Source organism: Eupeodes corollae, chromosome 3, assembly GCF_945859685.1.
Source record: "Eupeodes corollae chromosome 3, idEupCoro1.1, whole genome shotgun sequence".
Taxonomy (NCBI): domain Eukaryota; kingdom Metazoa; phylum Arthropoda; class Insecta; order Diptera; family Syrphidae; genus Eupeodes; species Eupeodes corollae.
The window spans coordinates 69,942,201-69,965,525 of NC_079149.1; the positions used below are offsets into that span (position 1 = coordinate 69,942,201).

The window sequence follows — 23,325 nt, forward strand, 5'->3', positions numbered from 1 at the left end:
ATTAGCGAAGACAAACATTGGTGTAACGGGGACCTAATAAATGTTGTCTACTGAATTCCACATATGGTTGTTGTACGAACTAACGGATGTAAGTTAAAATTTAATGGCCGCCTGTCATACAAAATGTCAAAACTCCGCCACTGAACTTGTTGTCCCCTTTTGACGTTTTTCTTTCTTTCCCCCGAATAACGCTATGTCGGTAGGTGTTGGATTTTTTCGTGATTTTAATTATCCTTTCACATCAAAGTTTCTACATATAATTTTTAAATAGATTTACTATTAAATAAAAACTAAATATTCTAACTTTCAATTGAAATAAATATTTATGAAAAGTTTTGTGAATTTTTCGAGTAATGTGTTCTTTTTTCGCCATTGATTGCAGCCCGCTGTTGAGAAGAAGGAAGCCCCTAAGAAGGTTAAGAGGGATCCCGCAAAGAACCCTATGCGGGACTTGCACATCCGAAAACTCTGCCTGAACATTTGTGTGGGTGAATCTGGTGATAGGCTTACTCGAGCTGCTAAGGTGAGTTCAAAGACACAGAAAAAAATATGGAAACATAAAGTAAAATTTGTCTTAATTTTTTTTTTACAAAGGTTTTGGAACAATTGACTGGCCAACAGCCCGTGTTCTCAAAGGCCCGCTATACCGTGCGTTCATTCGGTATCAGACGTAATGAAAAAATTGCTGTACATTGCACAGTTCGTGGCGCCAAGGCCGAAGAGATCTTGGAACGTGGTCTTAAAGTTCGTGAATACGAGTTGAGGAGGGACAACTTCTCTTCCACAGGAAACTTCGGTTTCGGTATCCAAGAACATATCGATTTGGGTATCAAATACGATCCTTCCATCGGTATCTACGGTCTTGATTTCTACGTAGTCTTGGGAAGACCAGGTAAGACGAGATTTACAGTTCCAATTCACTGCACTTAATTAGATGCTAAGGGTTTCTATTGACCAATAGCATTCAGTCAATGTGCAAATAACAACTGCGTTTTGCTTAATGGAATTGCATTGTTTTATCACACAATTCTACGGTTCTCCGCATACAAATTCTATTATTAGTGAATCTCATTTATTTAAATAACAAATGTTTCTTTGCAGGTTACAACGTAGCTCATAGGAAGCGCAAATCAGGCACAGTCGGATTTCCCCACCGCTTGACTAAGGAAGACGCCATGAAGTGGTTCCAACAGAAATACGATGGAATCATCTTGAACAGCAAAAAATAACTTTCCAACTTTTAAAGTTTTTTTAAAATAAAAGATAACAAAATCCCAGAAAATTACTTTTATTCAACGTGTAAAGTGTATTCATTCATTCGGTGTCTCTGAAACAACTGGTGCTGGAGTATTGAAAAAGTAGTTGCTTGTCGGGTGTTCCTTAAAATATTCGCCACCCATTTCTTCGTAGTCGTATTTTGTTGTCAAAAATTCTCCAAGCTTTTCACTGCGAGCGATGTCACGAGCACCGAACCAGGCGTCCAAAGAAGCTGAATCAGCCATAAAAATATTGTGTGGTGATTGGAAGGGACGCATTTCCAAAAGTTCCTTAGAAATTCGCTCTTTGAGTCCTATAACAAAATTAAAACACTACATGAATACATTTGTTTGAAAGGGCGAGTCATTGCACGCAATCTTTGATTTCTGGGGTTTATTGCCTACCTGGTAAAAGTGAACATCCACCGGTTAGGAATACATTTTGCGATAACAAAATTTGCTCATCAGGTGTAAACATCTTAAAAACATAGTCCATTAATTCAGCCAATCCACATTCAGAACTTCCAATCATGCTTGGTTGAAAGAGTAGTTCGGTAGCTCGAATTGTTTCCACTCCCACGTGAAGCTAAAACAAAAAATTGACACGGTAAAGCGGCTTTCCTAATTCTTTGCAGATACCATACAATCAATGAATATTTCTGTATACTAATCTATCAGTCTTGAGGAGAAGGCAATTAAAAAATGTATGCATATTTTGATAATTCCGGTTCAATGGTAGAAGTACTAACAATTTACAAAACATACCTCTCTACTTTCAAATTTATTTTACATAATGTAAATATGGTCGCAACGCAGGTCCTTGCTTCTAAATATAAACTTTAGTGCGAAGAAATATATTAGACATACTAAAACAGTAATTTAAGGTTTCCCAATCTTTATGATTTACTTAAAAACGCCAAGTTACTTGCCAGATTTATATTGAGAGTTTTTTGCTTCAGTAATTGAAGAATTTAACCAGCAGCATGTTGAGATTGGGTGTTTTGAAAATAGGAATCAAAACAAAAATGCATTCCAAGCACTTTTTGATCATTTTTTTAGCTTACATTTGAGAAATTGGGCCTGTAGGGTAGGGGATGAAAAAATAGAAATGCATGCTCAGTTCGTTGTGGGGAAGGAGTAACATTTGTGGTGAGGAATCTATTTCCAACCGGTAGAATATTTTTTAAATTCAAATTTTGATTGTAGATAAAACATAAAGTAATACCACACTTAGTATAATCTTCTGTTACGAACCGTTTAATTAATGAAAAACAAACCATTTTTTTATTTGTAAAATCGATTTTTTTCAATTCAAATTTGAGATTGTTAATAAATCTTCTTATAAAGTAATTGTTGATCAATCCTTAGTTTATTATTAACAAAACATGGCAACAAATGTTTTTTCAATTTGTTCGTATTTGACCAGTTTGTAACGTGTGTTTTTCAATCTCGTCATACAATTGTTGCAATAAGTAGTCTAAAACTGATGGAAAACCCTCATCTTTATAATAAAGCCAAAGGGCAGGCTCAGACGACATAAGGGACTTGAAAGTAAGGCAATTTTCTGGCAAATGATTGGCCTGCTGCCAAAAAATTACCTTCCAATTAAGGCAACTTTAATGGAAAGTTAGTCAAGAAAAATGTTCCTTACTATTAAGTCAAGTCTTCTTCTATCAAAATGACAGTTGATCATGCTTTTTCATTCAACTGAAAGCTGAACTGTTTTACTCTGTGATTTATTTATTTCTGCACAACTTTGTTTGATGCTTTCTGTAAAAGGGCCCCTTGTCAATTTGGAAAAAAAAATAAGTTATATTTCTTAACAATACAGAATACCAATTGTGATGGACTTGTAGCTTGTCTAAAGAGTGTTATGTAGACAATAATTTTGTTGGTACATTTTGTATTATGAACTTTAAGTAGAGGTTTTCGAAGTAAAGTTCTGAATTTGAAATTCAAGACACTTGAAAAACTAACATGTTGACTCGGTCAAAATTAACGTTCAAAGAAAGAAGTTGACTGCAAACGAGGTCTCTTATGTTGCTTGAACCTGCCCAAATTAATGGCCATAGCATAAAATTAAATGCGTTTTATTTCTTCTTGGTTAGCGATTACTGCAACTGAGGTAAAATCAAAGCTTGTTTCATGCTGCCGGGAAGAGCTTAAGGTTCTTGGCGCACAACACAACATTAGACTCTGTTGGGTCCCAGGCTACAGTGATATACCAGGAAACGATAAAGCCGATGAATTAGCAAGATTAGGGTCAATGCTTGACGTAAACCAAGCTCAGCTAGTTACCTACCTGTTATTTAAAACAGGAAATCTCAAAAAGAATAACTATCAAGGCCGATGAAAGGTGGAACCTTCTTTACACCTGCGGCACTACAAGAAAGATCTGGCCTGACTGATGAGAATCGGTTTAGATGATCTATGCACAGGATGCGGTGCATGAAGACACTCCGCACTTTCTGTGTCACTGTCCCGCACTCTCCCATCAAAGGAAGAAACTGCTTGGCAACTATTTCTTCGGGGATTTAGAAGAACTCTCTAGTACGCCAGGTGCTAACATTCTGAACTTCTTCAAAGCCTCTAAATAGCTTTACTAACTGAACACATGGGTTTTTCTTATTAGCTTCAGTAGCAATACTCACGGGTATCACAATGGATCTGTATTGATCTAAGTGTGACGGTAAAGACATCAACTGTCAGCCCTTCAACCTCGGTACGTGACTGTTTATCTCCGCCGGTTTACCTCTGCCAGTTTACCTCTGGACAGTTTACCACCGCCGGTGGTAAACCCCCCTGCTTGGGGTCACTATAGGATTTGGGGTGGGTGCGAGTTTGGGTATATCCAAAGTACTTTTCCATTTGAGCACTAAAATAAAAGAAATTACCAAAAAAAAAAAACAAGTATGGCAACACTGAACAAAAAACAGGAAAGAAATGTCAAAATCAACCATTTTTGAGTGTTTTGTATGGAAAAAAGTGAACTTTAAAAATTAATTAAAAATAGAAATAAATGTTTCCTCGGTCTAAAATTGCTATAGTTATTATTTATTTGCACATATCTATCGAATAAAAAAAACCGCGAGTCGAAATTCGTGCTGCGGTAATGGAAAGTTGAGCCAACATTCCTGATTTTTCCTCAGTGGAATTTGTTAGGATTCGATTTCTCACTTAAGAAAAATGAAAACACGTATAGAGTATTTTTGATTCAAATTCTTGATAATAAATTGCTTGCATTCCATTGCTTGGTGTCAACACGACTGAGGGAACTATCAAAAATTAGAAAAAATGTGTGTTCTAAGTTCTGACATTAGTCAGAACAGTTCTGTACTGATTTGCATTTTTCTCCAATGAACAGTTCTTATTTGTTAGATGTCATTCAGTCAGATGTCACTTTGCGCCTTGTCAAGTGAATGGAAGTAAGTAATAACAAAAAGTAATCCAAATTATATAAGTAAACAATTTGTCATTTATTAGCTTAACATCTCCGATCCAGTTTGAAGGATTAATAATTGTTAAGTTCACAAAAGTATAAGTGTTTTTTATTTCAATGGCACACCTTCCTTTCCGTGCACTGCGTGCAGTTTCTGGCATCCGAAGTATGACCAATCTGTTAAGAAACTACCCCAGAACCAATACTTCGATTCGAACACCATTAAGAACCTATGGAACCGCATATGAGGCCGATGGAAAAACAAAAGTCAACATTCTAAATAAGGAACTTGATTTGGGACTTATGGTCAATGGATTTAGCCAGTATGGATTCCGATTGAATAACGATATGGTTATTATAGGACCGATGGCCATATTCCCAAGGTAAATTCATATACAATTCATAAATAAGTAATATCCATTGCCTTTTAGATCGGTACTATCATGGAATGTTGGTTCCTTTGAAGATATAAATGAGGATAGCTTAAGTATATTTTACACATTGGAGCCGAAAATAGACGTTTTAGTGATTGGTATTGGTGATCAAAAAGTTACACCGCAGCTGTCTATGAAAATTATACAATTCATGAAGAAATACAAAATAAATGTTGAGATATTAACCACTGAACAGGTATGTTTCAACAGATTGGAATAAATTGCATATTCAGTAAGAAATTACTTTTCTAGGCTTGTGCAACGTTTAACTTTTTAAACGCGGAGAGTCGTATGGTTGCTGCTGCTTTGATACCTCCTCTACACATCACATACAACGAAAATAATATACTCCAAACAAAACTGAGACAAAAACAATTATATCAAATTGACGACTTTTAAACTCTGCATATTTATAATTAGTGCAAAAAATAATATTATGTATATATAAATATTGTGAAATATATAGTCAATTTCAAAAGATTAGCTGAATTGAAAGCGGTCATATTTCATTGTAGATTGCCATAGGTTTAGATTCAATTTGAATCTTTTGTACCTGTTTTGGTAGATGGTAAAAATTATAAAACCACTTCATATTAGCTCTATGTTTAATTTAATTTTTATAAGTGTCTAATTTATCGCAATATATGTCATACTACCGCAAATGTACGGAGTAGAAGCACCTTGGCTGGTAAACCTACATTGGTGTTAGGTTTCCGAGGTATTACTTTTTCAGAAAATTCAGAAAAAAACAAACAGCGTCGCATTTGATTATTGGCACGAAATTGGTTGTTGTATTTTTTTGCAAAAAGGCAATTTAATTGAATGGGGTTTTTAATGGGTAAATGCAGATTTCCTTCAAAAATGTTTTTTTTTCGTGGCGCATATAATATTACAGGATTTTTTTTCATTGTATCAGAGTAATTTTGTGTGCGATGTGTTGTCAAAATTCCAGCTAAACATTTACTTTTAAATTGTAGTGGTATTGAAGGAAAGGAAAGCTAAATCAGCTGAAAAATCCAGATCTGCAGTTTTGATCTTAAATCAAAAATAAATCAATTTATTTTGTCCCATGCAATGCACAAACTTGGAATACTTTTGTTTTGACAAATCTAAATCTAGATCAAGATCAAGAGTAACTAGCTGTAGCAGATCTGGTAAGAAGCATGCACCAGCTAGTTAATAAAATTTGGTAGGAAGAAAGCATGCCCCACGAGTGAAATGTAAGCACCATATGCCCGATCCATAAAAAAGGTGACTGCTTTCCCTACATCAAATACAGACGCATTAGCCTTTTAAACATCGCATACAAGATCTTGTCCAGCTTATTATGTGAACGCCTGAAGCCATTTACTGACGAACAAATTGGCACTTACCAGTGTGGCTTCAGGCTTGGAAAATCCACCATCGACCAAATTTTCACGCTACGCCAAATCCTGGAAAAGACCCAAGAACATAACATCGAAACACACCATCTTTTCATCGATTTTAAAGCAGCTTAAGACAGGAACGAACTATAGCGTGCCATGTTGAGTTTTGGTATCCCTAACAAACTGATACGACTTATCAGGATGACGTTGGAATGCTCGTTGCTGCGTCAAAACTGGACGAGACTCAACCGAAACCTTCAAAACCACGAGAGGACTTCGACAAGGCGATGCGCTGTCATGTAGCTGCTTCAATATTGTTCTTGAAGGAGTGGTGCGCAACATCAACACCAATGCTAATACAAGTAGCACCAACTTTCAAAAATCCACACAATATCTTGGATATGCAGATGACACGACATTATAGGAAGAACCAAACGCGCAGTGACGTGCCTTCACTAATATCGAGTCTGAGGTGAAGAAAATGGGTCTTGACATTAACGAGGACAAAACCAAGTATTTACTGTCGTCAAATAGAGTCGATTCAAAACGTAGACTTGGTCAAAACGTGACAATTGACAGTCATAACTTTGAGGTGGTAAACGAATTTGTTTATCTGGGCACTGCTGTTAATTCTGCAAATAACATCAGCGCGGAGATCAAACGCAGAATTACCCTTGTTAATCGCTGTTTCTTTGGCCTAAGTAAGCAGTTGAGAAATAAGGCCCTATCGCGAAGTACCAAAGAGACACTGTACAAAACTTTAATCATCCCAGTCTTGCTGTATGGTGCAGGAGCATGGACCCTCTCCCAGGCAGATGAAGAATCTCTTGGTATCTTCGAGAGGAAGGTTCTGCGTACGATCTATGGTCTGGTTTGTGTCGACAAGCAAAGTATCATCTGGCGGAGAAGATTTAATCAGCTGTACAGCGACTTGCCAATGATCAAAAAACTGCGTGTACAACGTTTAAGATGGCTAGGGCATGTCGAGCGAATGAACATTGAAGCTCCAGCCCGTAAGGTATTCTACGCCAAGCCTGAGGGAACAAGAAGCAGAGGCAGGACTCATCTCCGATGGAGTGATCAAGTTGAGGCCGACGCACAACTTTGTATTCGAAACTGGAGGCAGCAAGGTAGGGATGGAGTAAGCTGTCGAAATTTATTACTTGAAGCCCAGGAGCACAATGCGCTGTAGGGCCAACTAAAGTAAGTAAGTAAGTAGATCAAGAATAAATTAAGCTATTTTACATATGGAAAATCCCATAATAGTTCTGCCAAAAATGGCAATAATTTAAGTCGCAAATATCAATATTAATATTTTATACACTTACTAAAGACTTAAATTTATTTATTCAGCTTAATACAAGCTGTAACTTAGTTTAAAACTAACTTAAATAATAATAATAATAATAATCTTGTTATAAGTTTTAAAAATTAATTCATGTGGACCCTAAGGCGCACATTAAAGCTCTTTAATGTAGAAGAACTAACAATTTTCGTTTTATTAGACTTAAAATAAAAGGGACGAGGAATACGGGGACTCAAAAAGGTTAAAAGTAAAGGGTATCTTTCAGATGCGATTAGGAAATGTTAGAGTTGAAGACTAGCATAGCAGCGTTGCAGTGACGAAGAATTCTGGACATTTTTTTTATAATGTACAGGGACTCAAGGGGATATTAATACCCTTAACACGTTTACGATTAAACACAGGGCGAGTATTAGTTAAATAGGGAAGGATTTAAGAGGAGATACCGGTTCACATTGGACTTAAAAATTTGAATATTGAAATGGGAGGGGAAAGCAGAGTTGGGTAAAGCATTCCACATTCTCGATGAGTGGTTAAAATAAGAATCTCTATACTTGATAGTACGTCCGAAATTGAGCTCGAGGGTAAACTGATGAGCATTCCTGGAAGTGCAAGTATTACGGCTGAATTGGTTGAGGGGGGAATGAAACTGGCTAATTCGACAGAACATTGCTTGTAAAAGTATCTGTAAAACAACAAAAGGCATGAAACATTGCACCGGTGGTCGAGAGATGTAAATGTTTCGGTTATAGTTCTATCGCCTATGATTTTCAAAGCTCTTTTTTGTTTCCTATCTAAAAGTCTCTAACTTGTCTTAGGGGCTCCTGCCCAGATGTGCGAGTTATATTCAAGTTTTGGACGAATAAAGGCTTTGTAAACTACCGCCAGAACAGAAGGGGTGAACAATTTCTTGCACCGTCGGAGAAATCCTAAGCACCTGGCAGCATTTTTGCAATATCAAATATGTGATTACTGACAGTTGATTAGTTTCCTCGATGCAAGTGCTACCCAAAGATAGCGGCATCGGGGGTATGTTACGCTTTAACGACAGGAGACAGCATTGAGTTTTCGAAGCAATTAATTCTACGCTGATTTTGATTCCCCATTGGACAATGATGTCAAGATCAGAATTTAATGAGCTTATCAAACGCTGCCGTTTAAGTTCCACTTCCGAATTACAAGAATGTGAATCTAGAAACGAATATGAAAAGCTGAGGGTACTGTCGTTGGCCAAACAGTTTAATGGATTAGAATTGGCAGACAAAAGATCATTTAACCGAGTCGGAGACAAAACGGAGCCCTGGTTGACACCAGCATTTATTTTATGAATTTCACACATGAAACCAACTTGTATTGAACGGTGAGAAAGGTAATTTATAATCCAACGAAGAAGAGATTCACCAATATCAAAAGCACGCATTTTCGATAAGAGAGCTTGGTGCCAAACTCTTTCAAATGCTTTTGAAATATCAAGTGCAATAATCTTACTTTCTCTAAAACGATATAAAGATTTGTTCCACTGTTCGGTGCGATAAACCATGAGATCACCAGTGGACCTATTGCTACAAAAGCCATACTGCCGGTCATTAAGAAGCTTTCGTTCTTCAAGATATTTCTTAAGCTGATAATTATTAATCAGCGTTTCCATGACCTCGGAAAGAAAGGACGTGAGTGGTATTGGACGATAGTTAGAGGGAGAGGGCTTTGGTTCAAAGTGCCCATAATTAGTACGGTGATGAGGGATATAGAAAAGGGACTTAACACTTCAAATGCTGGCAACCCTGTGTTATGTCAGGTTTTGGTCAGGCAACCCTATATTGCTCGAACAAGAGTAAAATTACCTTTCGTTTGATACTAAAATCAAATAAATAACAGACTTTCATCATACATCCGATTTTTGTAAGTAGATGAGGGTAATAGAACTCAAAAATGCACTTTTATTGTGCAATATTTAGCGCCTTAGGCCCAGGTCATAGCTAGTTAATCTAAGTGCAAATTAATTTATCTTTAATAACTTATTGGACATTATCAAAAAATAGATGAGGGTAGATATTCCCTGTACATATCTTAGACTATCATAAGTATGTAGTTAGATTTTAAGGATCTTAAATTAATCTTAAAGAAATGCTAAGCCATTTGTGCTAAGAGCTTTTAACAGGCAAAGGCAAATCGGTTTGAAAGTAAATTTTGTTCTTTTCACGAATCCGTTGTCTCGACAATTTTATTGCAGTGAACCAAAAAAAAGTTGTACAGTTTGCTTTTTAACGCTCTAAGTTAAATATCTCTGTAACTATACACATAAGATCTATTAAATGTTAGGCACTTTAAAAGTATATCATAACATTTTAAATTATTTAGATACACCCGTTACTAAAAGATCGTAATAATGATAAACGGTTCCATACAAGTCGGCAAAAAAAAAAACTTGTTCACTGCTCCTTTTGTCCTCTTCTAAATACCGTTATGAGATAATTGTCTATGTTTCAATTTTTGTACTCAAGCTCTCAGTTTCTTCTTTTTTTTATTAGTTATACAAAGTGTTTGGAGTAGTTTAAATAAAAATGGAAAACAAAACAAACGTCCATTGATTTAAAGAAACTGATTGTGAAACTGTGCCAAGAAAAAAAAGTTATAGGCAAATTTGAAAAACCGTAAATAAACCACATTCTACAGTGCAGTACATAATAGCTAAGTACAAAAAAAAGAGATTTTTAAGCAGACCTTGTAAGATCTCGACTCAACAAAATAAAAGTCATATTATCAGAATCATCAAAAATAATCCCAGCTGTTAAAATTGCGGATAGCCTAAAAGAAAATGAAATTGTTGAGGAACACCCACAGACTGTTAGAAACTTTCTAGATTCGGAAGAATTTAGAGGTTTTACACCTCGAAACAAACAGCTTTCGTCCTCAAAAAATATTAGAAAACGTCTGGATCCTGCAAAAAATATTAGAAAACGTCTGAATCATGCAAAAGAATATGTACAAAACCAATAGAGTTTGGAATTCGGTTAACTTAACAGATGCATCGAAATTTAACATATTTGGATCGGATGGCCGTCGTTTTGTATGAAGAAAGTATGGTTCAGCTTTAGATCCAAAGAATTTGAATCGTACAGTAAAACATGGTTGTGAAAGTTTAATGGTGTGGGTTACCATGGGAGCAAACGCTTTTGGGAATTTAGTGTTTGTTGAGGGAAACATGAATAAAATGGATTACCTCAACATTTTGAAAAATAATCTGCAATCAACAGCCGCGAAATTAGAAATCGGAGTTAGTTTCTGTTTTCTTCAATTCAATGACCCCACGCATTCTTCGTTTGTTGTAAGAGAATGGCTGCTTAACAATGTAAAAAAGGTATTTCCTCACCCTCCCCAAATCCTATAGAACATCTGTGGGCTCATATGAAAACAAATTCAGAGAAAGGACGGTTAAAAACAAAACTGAACCAAAAATCGCATTACAAAACATCTGGGATGAAATTAGTCCAAATGTTAACAAAAGTTTGGTTCTATCAATGCACAGAAGGTTACAGGCAGTTACAGATGCTAACGGACACCATATAAAACACTAATTTTTAAAATATTTTCACAAGATTGTGTTTTTTTTTTTTAAATAATGAAGTGTACAAGTTTTTTTTTGGTTTATTAAAATGGACTATTTTTAGTTTTCTGTTTTTTTTTCTCGTCAAAAATTGTTTCATTAAATAAATAAATGTTATGTGTTTGAAAGTTGATTAAATACCCTTTTATTTGCAATAAATTTCTTTTCGCTGTTGCATATTATAGTTTTTGAAATTTCAGGCTGTAAGAACTAAGAGAACAACTGTACAACTTTCGTTTTGGTTTACTTTTGCATATTTACAAAATATGCAAATAATTTTGAAAACGAGTATACATACATTGTATGTATACTCGTTCACATTTAGAATCAGAAATACAAATTGAATCAAAATTCAAGGCTTACTTAAAACTTCATTTCTTGAAACTAAGTAAGATGCTAAAGTTATTTAAACTGTATCTAGAAGACAAAGATTTGTGTTTTGCAAAATAATCATACAATCTATTGTTAAAGTATGTGTTGTGCTATAATCTTAGTTTCTGGCTGTGATTTGAATCCCGTTTTTGGATGTCTTTAGCATTTTTAATGTTGCATACTATAAAATCCTTATATGATTGAAAAAAAGTGAGGAAAATATTCGATTTCAGGAAAACTTAATCTTTTAAAAAAGTATTGTTTTATTAGTGTGATAAGAAAAAAACCTAATTAAGTCTACCAGGCTTTAATTGATGCAGGACAGAGGAAAAAGAAAGAAAAGAAAGATTCAAAATTAGAAATTATGCATCAAAATCTAATATTCGGCCTACTATTCTCATTTATAAAATAGGAAACATTTAAAAATAATCATTAAATTGTCGCATAGTGTTTAAAATTCGTCTAGCCAGAATTTAACCTGTGAGTGGTGGCAAACAAATAAATAAATGTACTTAATGCATGTTCGAAATTGGGCTCACTGGTATTACGGTTGAATTGTTTGAGAGCAGGAATGCAATATTTTATACAAAAAAACAATAAAACAGTGATAGGCATGAGACCTTGCAAGTCTCAAGAATATAACGATCGCCTATCATGTTAAGAAATCATATTTCTAGTTCTATCCAAAAGTACGTTATTTGGACACCAGCCGAAATATGAGAACTATACTCGAGTTTAGGACTAATAAAAGCTTTGTAAATTATAACCAGATCAGAAGGGGTAAAAAACTTCTTGCATCGACACTTAGCATCATTTTTGGCGATATCAAATTAGAACAAAGTTATGCGTTTGGGACAGCATTATGTTTTCAAGCATTAAATTCTACAATGGTTTTTAATTCTCCAAGAGTAATTCTTGTCACGAAAAGTGCTTTCTCAAATGTGCCGTTCGGATTCGGCTTAAAACTGTAGGTCCCTTCCATCCCTGACAACAGTACTCGCACACAGGAATGGTTGAGAGTTGTCAGTCACTAGGCCCTAGTTTTTAAAAGGACTGTTGCGCCAACCAATTTATTTTTTTTTTAAATTCTCTATTGGACAATGCTGCCAAGGTCAGAGCATCATTTTGTGTATGTCAGATTTTAACCCGTCCAATACTACGACCAGAAATATGTTCTACCTTTGGCACATTGTACATGTCCGTTACAGGCCTTGTAGTTTATTTAATATTATTCAAGTTTTTTCTATTCAGTGAGGTTGGCTTTGGAAAATTCGGAAACTTACATCTTTGATCCTAATAAACTCTCTACAACTGGCATCAAACCATGAACTCTCTTTTGTGTTTGATTTTTCCCTGTTCGGGGTAACATTTCTCATTCCACAAAAAATTAAGTTAGAAACCATATCTGCGACGGAATTCAATGGTCACCGAATAATATAATATTATATAACAGTTTGAAACGAAAAATTGGTAAGTGAATTTTAATAAATACAATTTCACAATTAACATAGTCAGTAGCCTTACCTGATGGTATTCAGCAGCACCTCCCAACATTATTACTGGCTCCTCAAACATAGGATCATGGTGTCGCAGAATATCTTCGATCTCAAGAAGTTTCTCATTCTCAGCATCGCTGTCACTCTCACAGTCCTTGCTTATTACTTTGTAAACGTCCCAGTCTTCGTCACGCATTCCAAAGTTATCAGAACCTTTTTCTTTGCGCGCTAACTGCGAAATAATACGCATTCTTTCTTGTGCTGCAGCTGTTCGTCTTTTTGCCAGATCTTGTCGACGTTGTTTTCTGCTATGTCTTTTTTCAATTAATTGAGTGCGCTTAAAACAAAAATTATTTGTAAAGAATATTCCTTCAAAAACAGAACAGAACAAACCTTATTTCTAGTAGAAGAAACCCATTCCTCTATGGAAATATTTGGTGGCGGTTGGGGTATAACAACAGGTTTCTCTTCGGGAATTGCTATTGGTACCTCTACAGCTGGAGGCAGAAGCATTTTCTGTTTCGTTTTCTCGATTCGTTGTTTTGTGCTTGTAATGAGTTTCTAGAGTAAATATTTTCAGATGTGGGCTATAAAAAAATAAAACGTAAATTATATAAACCTCGAGTTCTTCTAAATTGGCAATGTCATTCTCCCTCAATGCATCACCAAAACGCTTTAAGTCTCCCATAATGTAAAGATTCTTAATATTAGACATTATTATGATTTGTTCTTCATCTTCCAACAGCTGTTCCTCACGTTTTCTAGCTTTGATCTCGGTTAATCTTTTTGAGAGCTCTCGCCGTTTTTCCATTCTTTGTTCCGCCGAAACGACAGTCGGTTGCGTCGGCAAGGTATATGGCAGTTGTATTTTTTTCACATTCTGTTCGTAATAGTCAATATGTGACCACTTTCTAAGATTTTCAATATAATCTTTAGAAACAGAACAGTGACTTTGCATGAGTGCCTCCATTCTACTTATGGTGATGGCGTTCAAATGAACTGGATACTTGAGCTGCATTAGTCGAAAAAGAAACGTTATAATGTGGTAGCCACCTATGTTAATACGGCGAGCTTTTGTTGAAATTAGTTTATTGTCCAAAACAGGTATTACATGCGTTGTATGATACCCAAACGAAAGTATGAGACCATTAGGTCCCCTCTTGTTCTTTTTAAAACTGTTCATTGAATCAATGGAAAAGCAGACGGAAGGAACATCGTAACACTCAAAAAGTAGTTCTGACATCACTGCATTCGAGAAGAATTTAAAAATTGTTTAATACAAAAAAATCAATTGTTTTTCACTAACTAACATTGCCTGCAGTAGTTGGGATTGCCAAGCGGTTCGGTCATTATAATTGGATGTGGAATACCTCCGTCATTCGATATTCCCAAGTGGGTGAAAATATAGTCAAATATTTGCTCCTGATTGTAAAAGTGAGTGACAACGTTACGATCAAACTAAAAAAGGAATAACTTAGCCTGGGGTTTCATCAATTTTGTGAACAACAAACCTGTGTCTTCAATTGGAATCTCATAGCCTCGATGTTTATAATGTCATTTCCAATTTGGATTGGAGGATTAGCTACTATTTCTGAAGCATCTTTTTTGGTGCGGTCCTTCCGGGGCTTAGCAATTAGATTTCGAAAAATAAGCAGAGGATTCTCGTCCGTGCTCCATCCGACACGGCACTGGTATGACCCTAGTAAAAAATTGAAAACTCACCGGGAGCCGGCCTTTGAATTTGAAATTATGTGTCTTACCATTATCAATAACAAGTGGAACTTGGTTATCTTTAAGTGAAGGTTTATACTCATGAATTATGTCGGGAATTGCTTTTACATCATTCAGTTTAATTAAATTCATAATGAAAGAAATATTGTTTTCTTTTTAAAAGAAGAGATTTGGTTTGACAAATGTTGGTGTTGGATCGTTGACGCTTTGCGGTATGTCAAAAAAAAGGCTTGTTTGCTTCTTTGAGTATCGTTCAAAAAGAAACAAATCTGTTGCATGGGACAGGATACGATAAAGAAATCTTGTTGGTTTCAGCTTCGGTAGCCATCTTAATTTGTCTACAAGCTAAAGCAATCAACTAATTCATAAAAGTTATTAAATATGTCCGTATCTTTTCATCGACATTACCTGTGTATGTAAGCAATGTCATCAAATGGATTTTGGAAGGTGATACTAACGAAGAGATTTATATCTTCATATAGAGCGTTTTTTTGGGATACACCTCGGGAAAGATGTATTTTCTCATACAAACATTTCCCCAGTTTATATTTCTAGAGGAGTTAGTTTAACTTTAAAGAGTGTAGAAGTAGAGAAACCATTTGTATTTTATCAACGCACTGCGAATTTCTATCTCTCATCTCCATAAAAAAAATAAAAGATAGAACGGCTTCACTTTTACAAATACCAAAACATATAAGGAAACAATTGAGTGATAGACCTTATGTATTTGGTAAACATACCTTTTTTGTTAGCTCATTTTTGTCTTACTGCATTATAAAATCGAAATGGCAGAATTCGAGAAATTGATTTGGAAAGGTTAAGATAAAGTATAAAACACTTCACACATATACACAATTTATTTTCATTAGACAATTGCCTAAGAAAAACATTTGTAGCTCTGTTAAAATGTTTTAAAATAACTATTCTGTCTAACCTAGGCAATTTAAGTTGATTATTATCCATATATTTTTTGTGTCCTAGACAGAGATGATGAGAATCTCATTTCTCTAATTAAAGAAAACTCATTTCTTTGTGATCCTAAAAGGGTGTTTTTCCTATTAGCACACCAATAGTAGTCTTATTTTTTTCTGAAACCCCATAATTAAAGAGTACTAATCATGATCTTTGTACGTTTCTTTAATTGTTGCACCTTTTATTTCGGTTTCATTTTTATTCTATTATGATCCAAGTTTGAGATTTATTGATGAAGTGATTAAAAGTTGTTGCACCATAGGCTAGGCGGCAGCATGCAACTTTTAATTGCGAAACTGTTTGGATAAATCCCATAAAAACGTCTGTGACCTCTATGATACACTTATCTTCATTATGTATGTATTAGAGCATTTCAGTCGAATGATTATTTAAAGTGTGACGGTGACGGGGCTAGTAGGATACTTCCAGACGCGCGGATACTTCCAGTAATCCTTCTCATACAATTGTTTTGAACAGTGTATCTACTCTTTTCTTTCATAAGCAAAAGAATAGGACATATTTGAAACTATTTTGTTTCTTGTATATGGGATAGAAGTGAATAAATGTTTCCTGTGTATTGGTTTATTTCGTTGATTAATTACGCGATATTTGGGCAGCTAACGACCGAACTATTTGGTTTCGAAAAAGTTGCATGTGCGCGCCTAGCCTTTTTGGTATCAAGAAATAATATTAAAAAATAAAGAATAAAGACCAAAATAAAACGTTTTAATTTAGAACCAATGTATTTCATTTCTCAGCCTCGGAACCAGCATAAGTAAGCTACAATCAAACAGGTAAAGGGATTGGCGCAAAATTTTAAACAACCTATTGTTAAGTCCAAAATTTTAAATCTTTCTTTTCTAATCTGTATATTGCTAATTGCATTTTTTTTTAAAGAGCATCCAAACATGTCTAAAAAGTGTCAGTTCGTGAAAATAAAGAAAGCAAATACGCTTAAACAGACCTATTGAAATTTCCAACTGTTGACTGGACCATTCCATCCAGTGGTCGTATAGGAATAAATGTAAAGATGTCATATGCATTTAGAAAATTGCTAAAAGTTAAAGTAGCAAATCCATAATTTTTATTTTAGCAGATTGTTAAGAGATAGTAAGATGTTTAAATAGTTTTAAAATTAGTTAAATCATCTTTTAAGCTTAGTAAATTGCTTAAGATGGCTTTGATATTTTACTAAATTGTTTAAAATTTTGCACATGATGTATATATGTAATAGGTTTTTAGATCGAATTTTTGAATCAAGTTTAAATCGTGATAAGTCAACAATACAAATATGAGTCAAATTATGGTAATTTGGACCGCTTGTGTTTTTGATTTAATCTCTTGCATTAATGGTACCAAAGACTGTGCAAACACCTGCTTTTCTTCCGTTCTGGTACTCGTCGACACTGGGGAAATTAAGAGAATTTTCAGAAATATAAACTAACCCAGTGGCCAATTGTAAATTAAATACAGACACTCCATATATATTTAATAGAGTGGTAAATACAGAAACAGAATTCAGAAGAAGAAAACGAAAAGGGGCGATTGCTTATTTTATTCTTAAGAATTATATTTGTTTGAATAAGAAAATATAAAAATAACAATGTTTGGTGTGTTTTAGTTAATCTTTAATCAAAAATTATGAATATCCATCGACCGCGTGGAACTTTAGCTAGAGCTATATTTGAAAAGGTACACAATGATCAGTATCTTGATGAATTTGATACCCGATTGGTAAGAACCTACAATTTTAATTTGTGTTCAGTAAAACAGAAATATAATTTTCTTCAACACTTTAGTGGTACCGATTAGTACATAAACTACCAGATAACTTTCAATCAAAATTCGTGCCTCTTGATCAACCAGATGATATTACAGTTGATTGGCTGGAAAAGGCTAAGGAACTGTCTGCTAACATTTGGATACAACTATGGCACACTTTAGCCAGAACAATTTTACAATTTTTTATGACACAGACTGATATTAATGGATTTCTGAAGCGTGGTTCAATGTTTATTTTATCAGATAACCAGTTCGCAAAACTATTGAAAGCTGGAAACTTTGATGTTCATAGTTTTATTACGAACGGACATCAGACGGTAAGTACTTATGATGAGTATGATGAAAAGCAAATAAGTAATTGCGTCTAAAATACTATAAACCTTATTGTATATAAATAATAAACAAGCAAATTAAACAAAAATACGCAGCTCGTAGTGATTTACATATTTGTTTTATATCTATTAGTTTAAGAGAAGCGCGAAGGTAACACATTTAGTGCTTCTTCATAAACAAACATATTATTAAACTGTAGGGTCCCCTCAATCCCTGAAAACAGTACTCGCATACAGGAATGGCTGAGAGTTGTAATTTCCTAGGTCCTTGTTCTCAACGGACTGTTGCTTCACCCAATTTATTATTTATGTTTAAATTAATAAATTAACTAAGGAAAGAAAAGCTTTCTTCAAATTTAATTATAATCAACCGTTTTTCATTGCATTCTTTTTATATGGTATACCTATGTATTAATTGTTTAGGTTGATATCTTGGACATAGGAGCAGGTGATGGAGAGATTTCAGTACGATTAATTGATTCTGTGATAAAACTAAAAAAAGATGCCAAAGTACGAGTATACGCAACAGAAACTAGTTGGACCATGCGTGAACGACTGGAAAAGAGAAATTTTACAATCATCGATAAAATAAGTAATATTCAAAATGTCCCCCTCGTTGCTTGCTTAAACGTATTGGATAGATGCATAGACCCATATGAACTACTACAAGACATCTACAATGTTTTGGCTCCAAATGGACGAGTAATAATAGCCCTTGTATTGCCATATGTCCACTATGTGGAATTCAGTAAGATTTATTTATAAAAAAATAGTCTATTAAAACTAATTCAAAAATAAAATAAAATTTACCATTCTAGATACTTCGCATTTGCCAATACGACCACTCATGGCACATTGGCCAGATAAAGCTAAACAGTTCTCTTTTGAAGCCGAAGCGATTATATTTTTTGAAATGCTAGAGAATTTTGGCTTCAAAGTAGAATCGTGGACAAAAGCACCATACCTGTGTGAAGGCGATCTAAGGCAATCTTTTTATTGGTTAATCGATCTCGTTGTTGTTCTATCAAAAAAATAACTTTGTGGTGAACTTCTAGATATCTTCTACCTCTTTATTTTTTATTTTTTTCTGGTTTGTAATTTTGTCTGACTGCATATTTATTTTTAAATAAAATCCTAAACAAATTAAGGCTCAAATTTAAGTAGCATTTATTAAGAATAAAAAAATGTGTTACATTTTAAATTTAATAAATTCATTAAATAAAATATGTTTATTAAAAAGGAAGTCCAATGTTTTAAACTGGTAAATTAATTGAAGTTGAGAAAAAAGGAGAATTTCGAAGACTTAATAGAGTTGTTTACTAAAAGACTACGATGGTTCTATAATTCAAACTTACAAAAGAAATTGTTTGTGTTTTTGAAATAAGTATTTGCAAATTTTTTTTTTAAATATCCAGATTTCGGAAAAGAGACCTAATTCTGTATAATTTAAAAATAGAGGAATGTAGAACTTAGGTAGTTTTGACAGAATGTAGAATGAGTGTTTAAAAACAGAAAAATTTTAAAAATTGCTTTCACAATTTAGGTGTCATTAATGTTTCTTATCGTACATTTTAATATTTAATCATATGCGATTAATAAAAGGAACTCATTAAAAAAAAGATTACAATTGGCTGTGCTGTTGAATTTCCGAATAATTTACTCCATTTACTAGATAAGTGAAGACAGATGATATTATTCCTTTTGTTATCTTTTTATATCTCATCTTATCTCTACTTTACTTTTATAATTTATTAACGTGCAATTAAATACTTTATTGATAAAATTTGCTTCTAGCTCGAGCTGCTATAGCTTACAGCTAGTATTAAAGGTTATAAGTTTAGAGCTAACATCAAATTCTATACATACATACATTATTTAGATTCATGTATGTAATTTCTGTTAAAAGACCGGTAAATTTGTTGTAGAAGAGACTTTGACTTTTATAATTCAAATATTTAGATCACGTAAGATGACTAACGGAAAGCGTTTGGTTTTCATCGCATAGCTTGCAGATAGAGGAATTTCGTTAGTGATAAGGTGCTTGTGGGTGAGGTTGCTGTGTCTCATTCGCAATCGTTCATATATGGTATTTTTATTTGACATGTCTTTCGGGTTGTTAGATTTCTTATGTTAGAGTTAAATGTGGTGTTGGTGTGGTTATAATTTAACATTTTTTTTTTTGAATAAATTTCCATGTTGGTGCTTTGTAATGTCTAATTTGATAACAGGTTCTTTCAGAGCGGATTTGGCTCCAGCATCTTCGTTATGATTTTGTGTTTTTGAGGCGTAGAGGCTAGACTTCAATCAATCTATACAGAATTGTAGATCTTATTACATACCAGTAGCTATTTTAAGGAAACAAATATTTGATAAACTTTAACCTAGTAGTAGCACTTTTTTATATTTGTAAAGTGTTAATCCAAAAAGGTCAAGTATTTTAGCTAAGTAAACATTGGGCAGGTTCAGACGCCATAAGGGACTTAAAAGTAAGCCAAGATTCTAGGCTCTGGAAAATTACCTTCCGATTAAGGCAACTTTAATGGAAAGTTGATTGGAAAGTTAGTCAAGAAAAATCACTCTAACTATTAAGTCAAGTCTGTTCTATCAAAATGTCAGTTGATCATACTTTTTCATTCAACTGAAAGCTGAACTTTATTACTCTATGATTTATTTATTTTTTGCACAACTCCATTTAATGGTTTCTGTAACTGGTTTCATTGTCAATTTATAAAAGAAAAAAGACACTGGAAGCGACCCACACTGATAACTTCCCATCCCGTTTGTCGATTTGTCTTGCTTAAAAGTTTGTGTCTGTGTATCAATTTTTACCAAATTTGCGTAATATTTTTTTTAGATTTTATTTTATTGAATATCGAAAATAATATTTTCTGTAAAATAAAATAACTTTGAAGCCAATATTTTTAATTTTTGAAAAGCTATTTAAGTAGAAACTAAATTTTCACCAAGTTTTAGTATTGTTGGTTTTTTTAGGTTTTTAATGTTTTGTAAAAAAAACTGTCAATTCGATTTTTTTTTTAAATTTGACTGTATGTTGAAAACAATATATTTCGAAAGATAAAAGTATTTTAAAGCCGATATCTTAAGGTTTTGAAAAACTATTTGAGTCGAAAATCAATTGTTTCCAACTTTTATACATTTCTTAGGCTTTTATTTTTGTAAAAAAAGTGTCAATTCGATTTTTCTCAAAATTTGTCCCAATGTTGAAAACAATATTTCTTATAAGTTAAAATTAGTTGGAAACCATAATCTCAAATTTTGGAAAAGATATTAGAGTCGAAAAATCTATTTTTACCAACTTTTGTTAATTTATTTTTTAGGTTTTTACTTTTTTTGTAAAAATACTGTCAATTCGATTTTTTTTCAAAATTTTACTGAATATTGATAACAATATTTTTTGAAGGATAAAAGTAGTTCAAAGCCAATATTTTAAAGTTTTAAAAAGATATTTGTGTCGAAACGAAATGTATCCATATCATGTGCTAAAGTGTCAACTTTAGTTAGTAAATTATTTTAGAACGCTATTGTCCAGCAAAGTACAGTCTATTTAATTTAGTAGACTTTTTTTCATATGAAAGCATTCCAAGATTCTAACCGTCTCCTAAGTATGCCATATTTAAGAGCAAACCACAATAGCTTAGAGGGTTTTTATTGCTTTCATGGAGAAATGTACGAAATTGTTTTGAAACCCGGAAAATGAGAAAGAAACTGATATCCAGAATTTTCTGTTTTGTTTGACGTAGTTTTTTTCGGAATCAATTTTTGGGAGTCTATTATCACTATCGCTATCAGTCTGCTTACTCTTAGATTAGTAATAATGCTAGAAAATATTGTAATCTTAAAGGAGTCAAAAAAACTTTAAAATTGTAGAGAAAAAATGTTTGGGTCTTGAATTTAAGGTAATAAGTGTTTTTAAGTACATAATTTCTCTGAATATAAAATAAAAACAAATTAAGGCAAACAAATAAGTTGGAAAGCAACTTTTTTGTGGCAGTCAAAAATAACACGTTTCAGAATCTCTTTTCTCTTCTCAAGGGATTCAAAGCTTTCATATATTATTATTAATTAGCCATTAGTTTAACAAAAGTGTCACTTTTGCTGTTTTTGGGACATTTATATTCTTGAAATTCGTGTTTAAATCTCACTTCAAAATACAGATTTCTTTAATTGGTTAAGATCTTAAAAGTTTTGTTCAACAGAAAATCAATTTTGAAAGAATTATATTGCCATTAAAAAATAATGATGTATTCGATCATCAAAAATCATCATCAATTTGAAAATTCGACTATCAAAAAGAGATTGAATTGAAAGACAAGATTTTTGTAATCTGTTGATTAAGTTCTTGAGAAAATTTGAAAACAAAACAACGGCTTTATGAGGGGAATCCTTATGGAGCAATAAAAAAATTAGAGAAAGTTCCTAAAAAAACTCTATCGGTTCATTTCTGAAAAAATTCGAATTTTCGAATTTACAACAAAAAATTTGTATGGGGACTGCTATTATTTTAAGTATTAAAAAATAAAAACAAATAGGTCTTAAGCTAATGGGCTTACTTTCAATCGGCACAGTGGTTTCGGCCTTAGGGACCAGGACAGACAGACAGACCGATGGAATGGGGGACCCACTTTTTTTTGACTCGAAATTTTGTACGAATGCAATACTTGCCATATACTTAGTTCCTCTGTGTCACAACTAAAAATCACTTCAATGTTCCCTATCTATGTTCGTACAAAAAATAAGATGGAACTGAAGGCTAGCTTCAGGAATTTAAAGGTAACTTAATTTAAAATTGAATATCTCTTATTCAAGGTTTATTCTTAAAAGCTTGAATATTGTCCGTTTTTCTTGGAAATACATTTTATAAAAATAATTAACAGCATTACTAAAATTACAGAAATTTTAAATGTTTTTGACATCAAATCACTTTTTGGTGAATTTCATTAAATTAATAATAAATATTTACTTATACAACTTAACTGTATAAGCTTTATGGCTTATATGACCTCCCCTGGATTGTCCATTGGTCAAAATTTGATGAATTTGTGCTAAGTTCTTGGAATAGGGCTGAAAGCCAGATTCATATTATGTTCTTGGTCCAGCCATCAGTTAAAAGTGGTAGTTTATGCAACTAAGTTTAGAAAGTAAAATACAAATTTTGTTATACAAAAAATAAATAATTCAAAATATAAAAGGGGTCATATCCATTAACACAATACGAT

The 23,325-nt window shown here is 33.5% G+C and overlaps 4 protein-coding genes across 4 annotated transcripts; 3 read left to right on the plus strand and 1 right to left on the minus strand.

The window, feature by feature from the left end:
• Window positions 1–92: 92 nt before the first annotated feature.
• Window positions 93–1,291, plus strand: LOC129949806 (60S ribosomal protein L11). The gene is made up of 4 exons (XM_056061455.1): window positions 93–199; window positions 383–523; window positions 595–892; window positions 1,102–1,291. The coding sequence occupies exons 1-4, from the start codon at window positions 194–196 to the stop codon at window positions 1,227–1,229; spliced, it is 573 nt and encodes a 190-aa protein (XP_055917430.1). The 5' UTR covers window positions 93–193; the 3' UTR covers window positions 1,230–1,291.
• LOC129949804 (actin-related protein 5) lies at window positions 1,273–15,217 on the minus strand. The gene is made up of 8 exons (XM_056061453.1): window positions 15,032–15,217; window positions 14,783–14,970; window positions 14,582–14,729; window positions 13,891–14,516; window positions 13,665–13,832; window positions 13,300–13,608; window positions 1,662–1,842; window positions 1,273–1,570 (listed from the first exon to the last, which is right to left on the minus strand). Exons 1-8 carry the CDS (start codon window positions 15,132–15,134, stop codon window positions 1,311–1,313), a joined length of 1,983 nt encoding a protein of 660 aa, XP_055917428.1. The 5' UTR covers window positions 15,135–15,217; the 3' UTR covers window positions 1,273–1,310.
• LOC129949805 (NADH dehydrogenase [ubiquinone] 1 alpha subcomplex assembly factor 3) lies at window positions 4,703–5,609 on the plus strand. The gene is made up of 3 exons (XM_056061454.1): window positions 4,703–5,078; window positions 5,127–5,325; window positions 5,382–5,609. The coding sequence occupies exons 1-3, from the start codon at window positions 4,813–4,815 to the stop codon at window positions 5,526–5,528; spliced, it is 612 nt and encodes a 203-aa protein (XP_055917429.1). The 5' UTR covers window positions 4,703–4,812; the 3' UTR covers window positions 5,529–5,609.
• Window positions 15,218–17,453: 2,236 nt separating the features above from the next.
• Window positions 17,454–19,331, plus strand: LOC129949824 (protein-L-histidine N-pros-methyltransferase). The gene is made up of 4 exons (XM_056061482.1): window positions 17,454–17,708; window positions 17,774–18,073; window positions 18,512–18,836; window positions 18,907–19,331. Exons 1-4 carry the CDS (start codon window positions 17,616–17,618, stop codon window positions 19,122–19,124), a joined length of 936 nt encoding a protein of 311 aa, XP_055917457.1. The 5' UTR covers window positions 17,454–17,615; the 3' UTR covers window positions 19,125–19,331.
• Window positions 19,332–23,325: the final 3,994 nt, after the last annotated feature.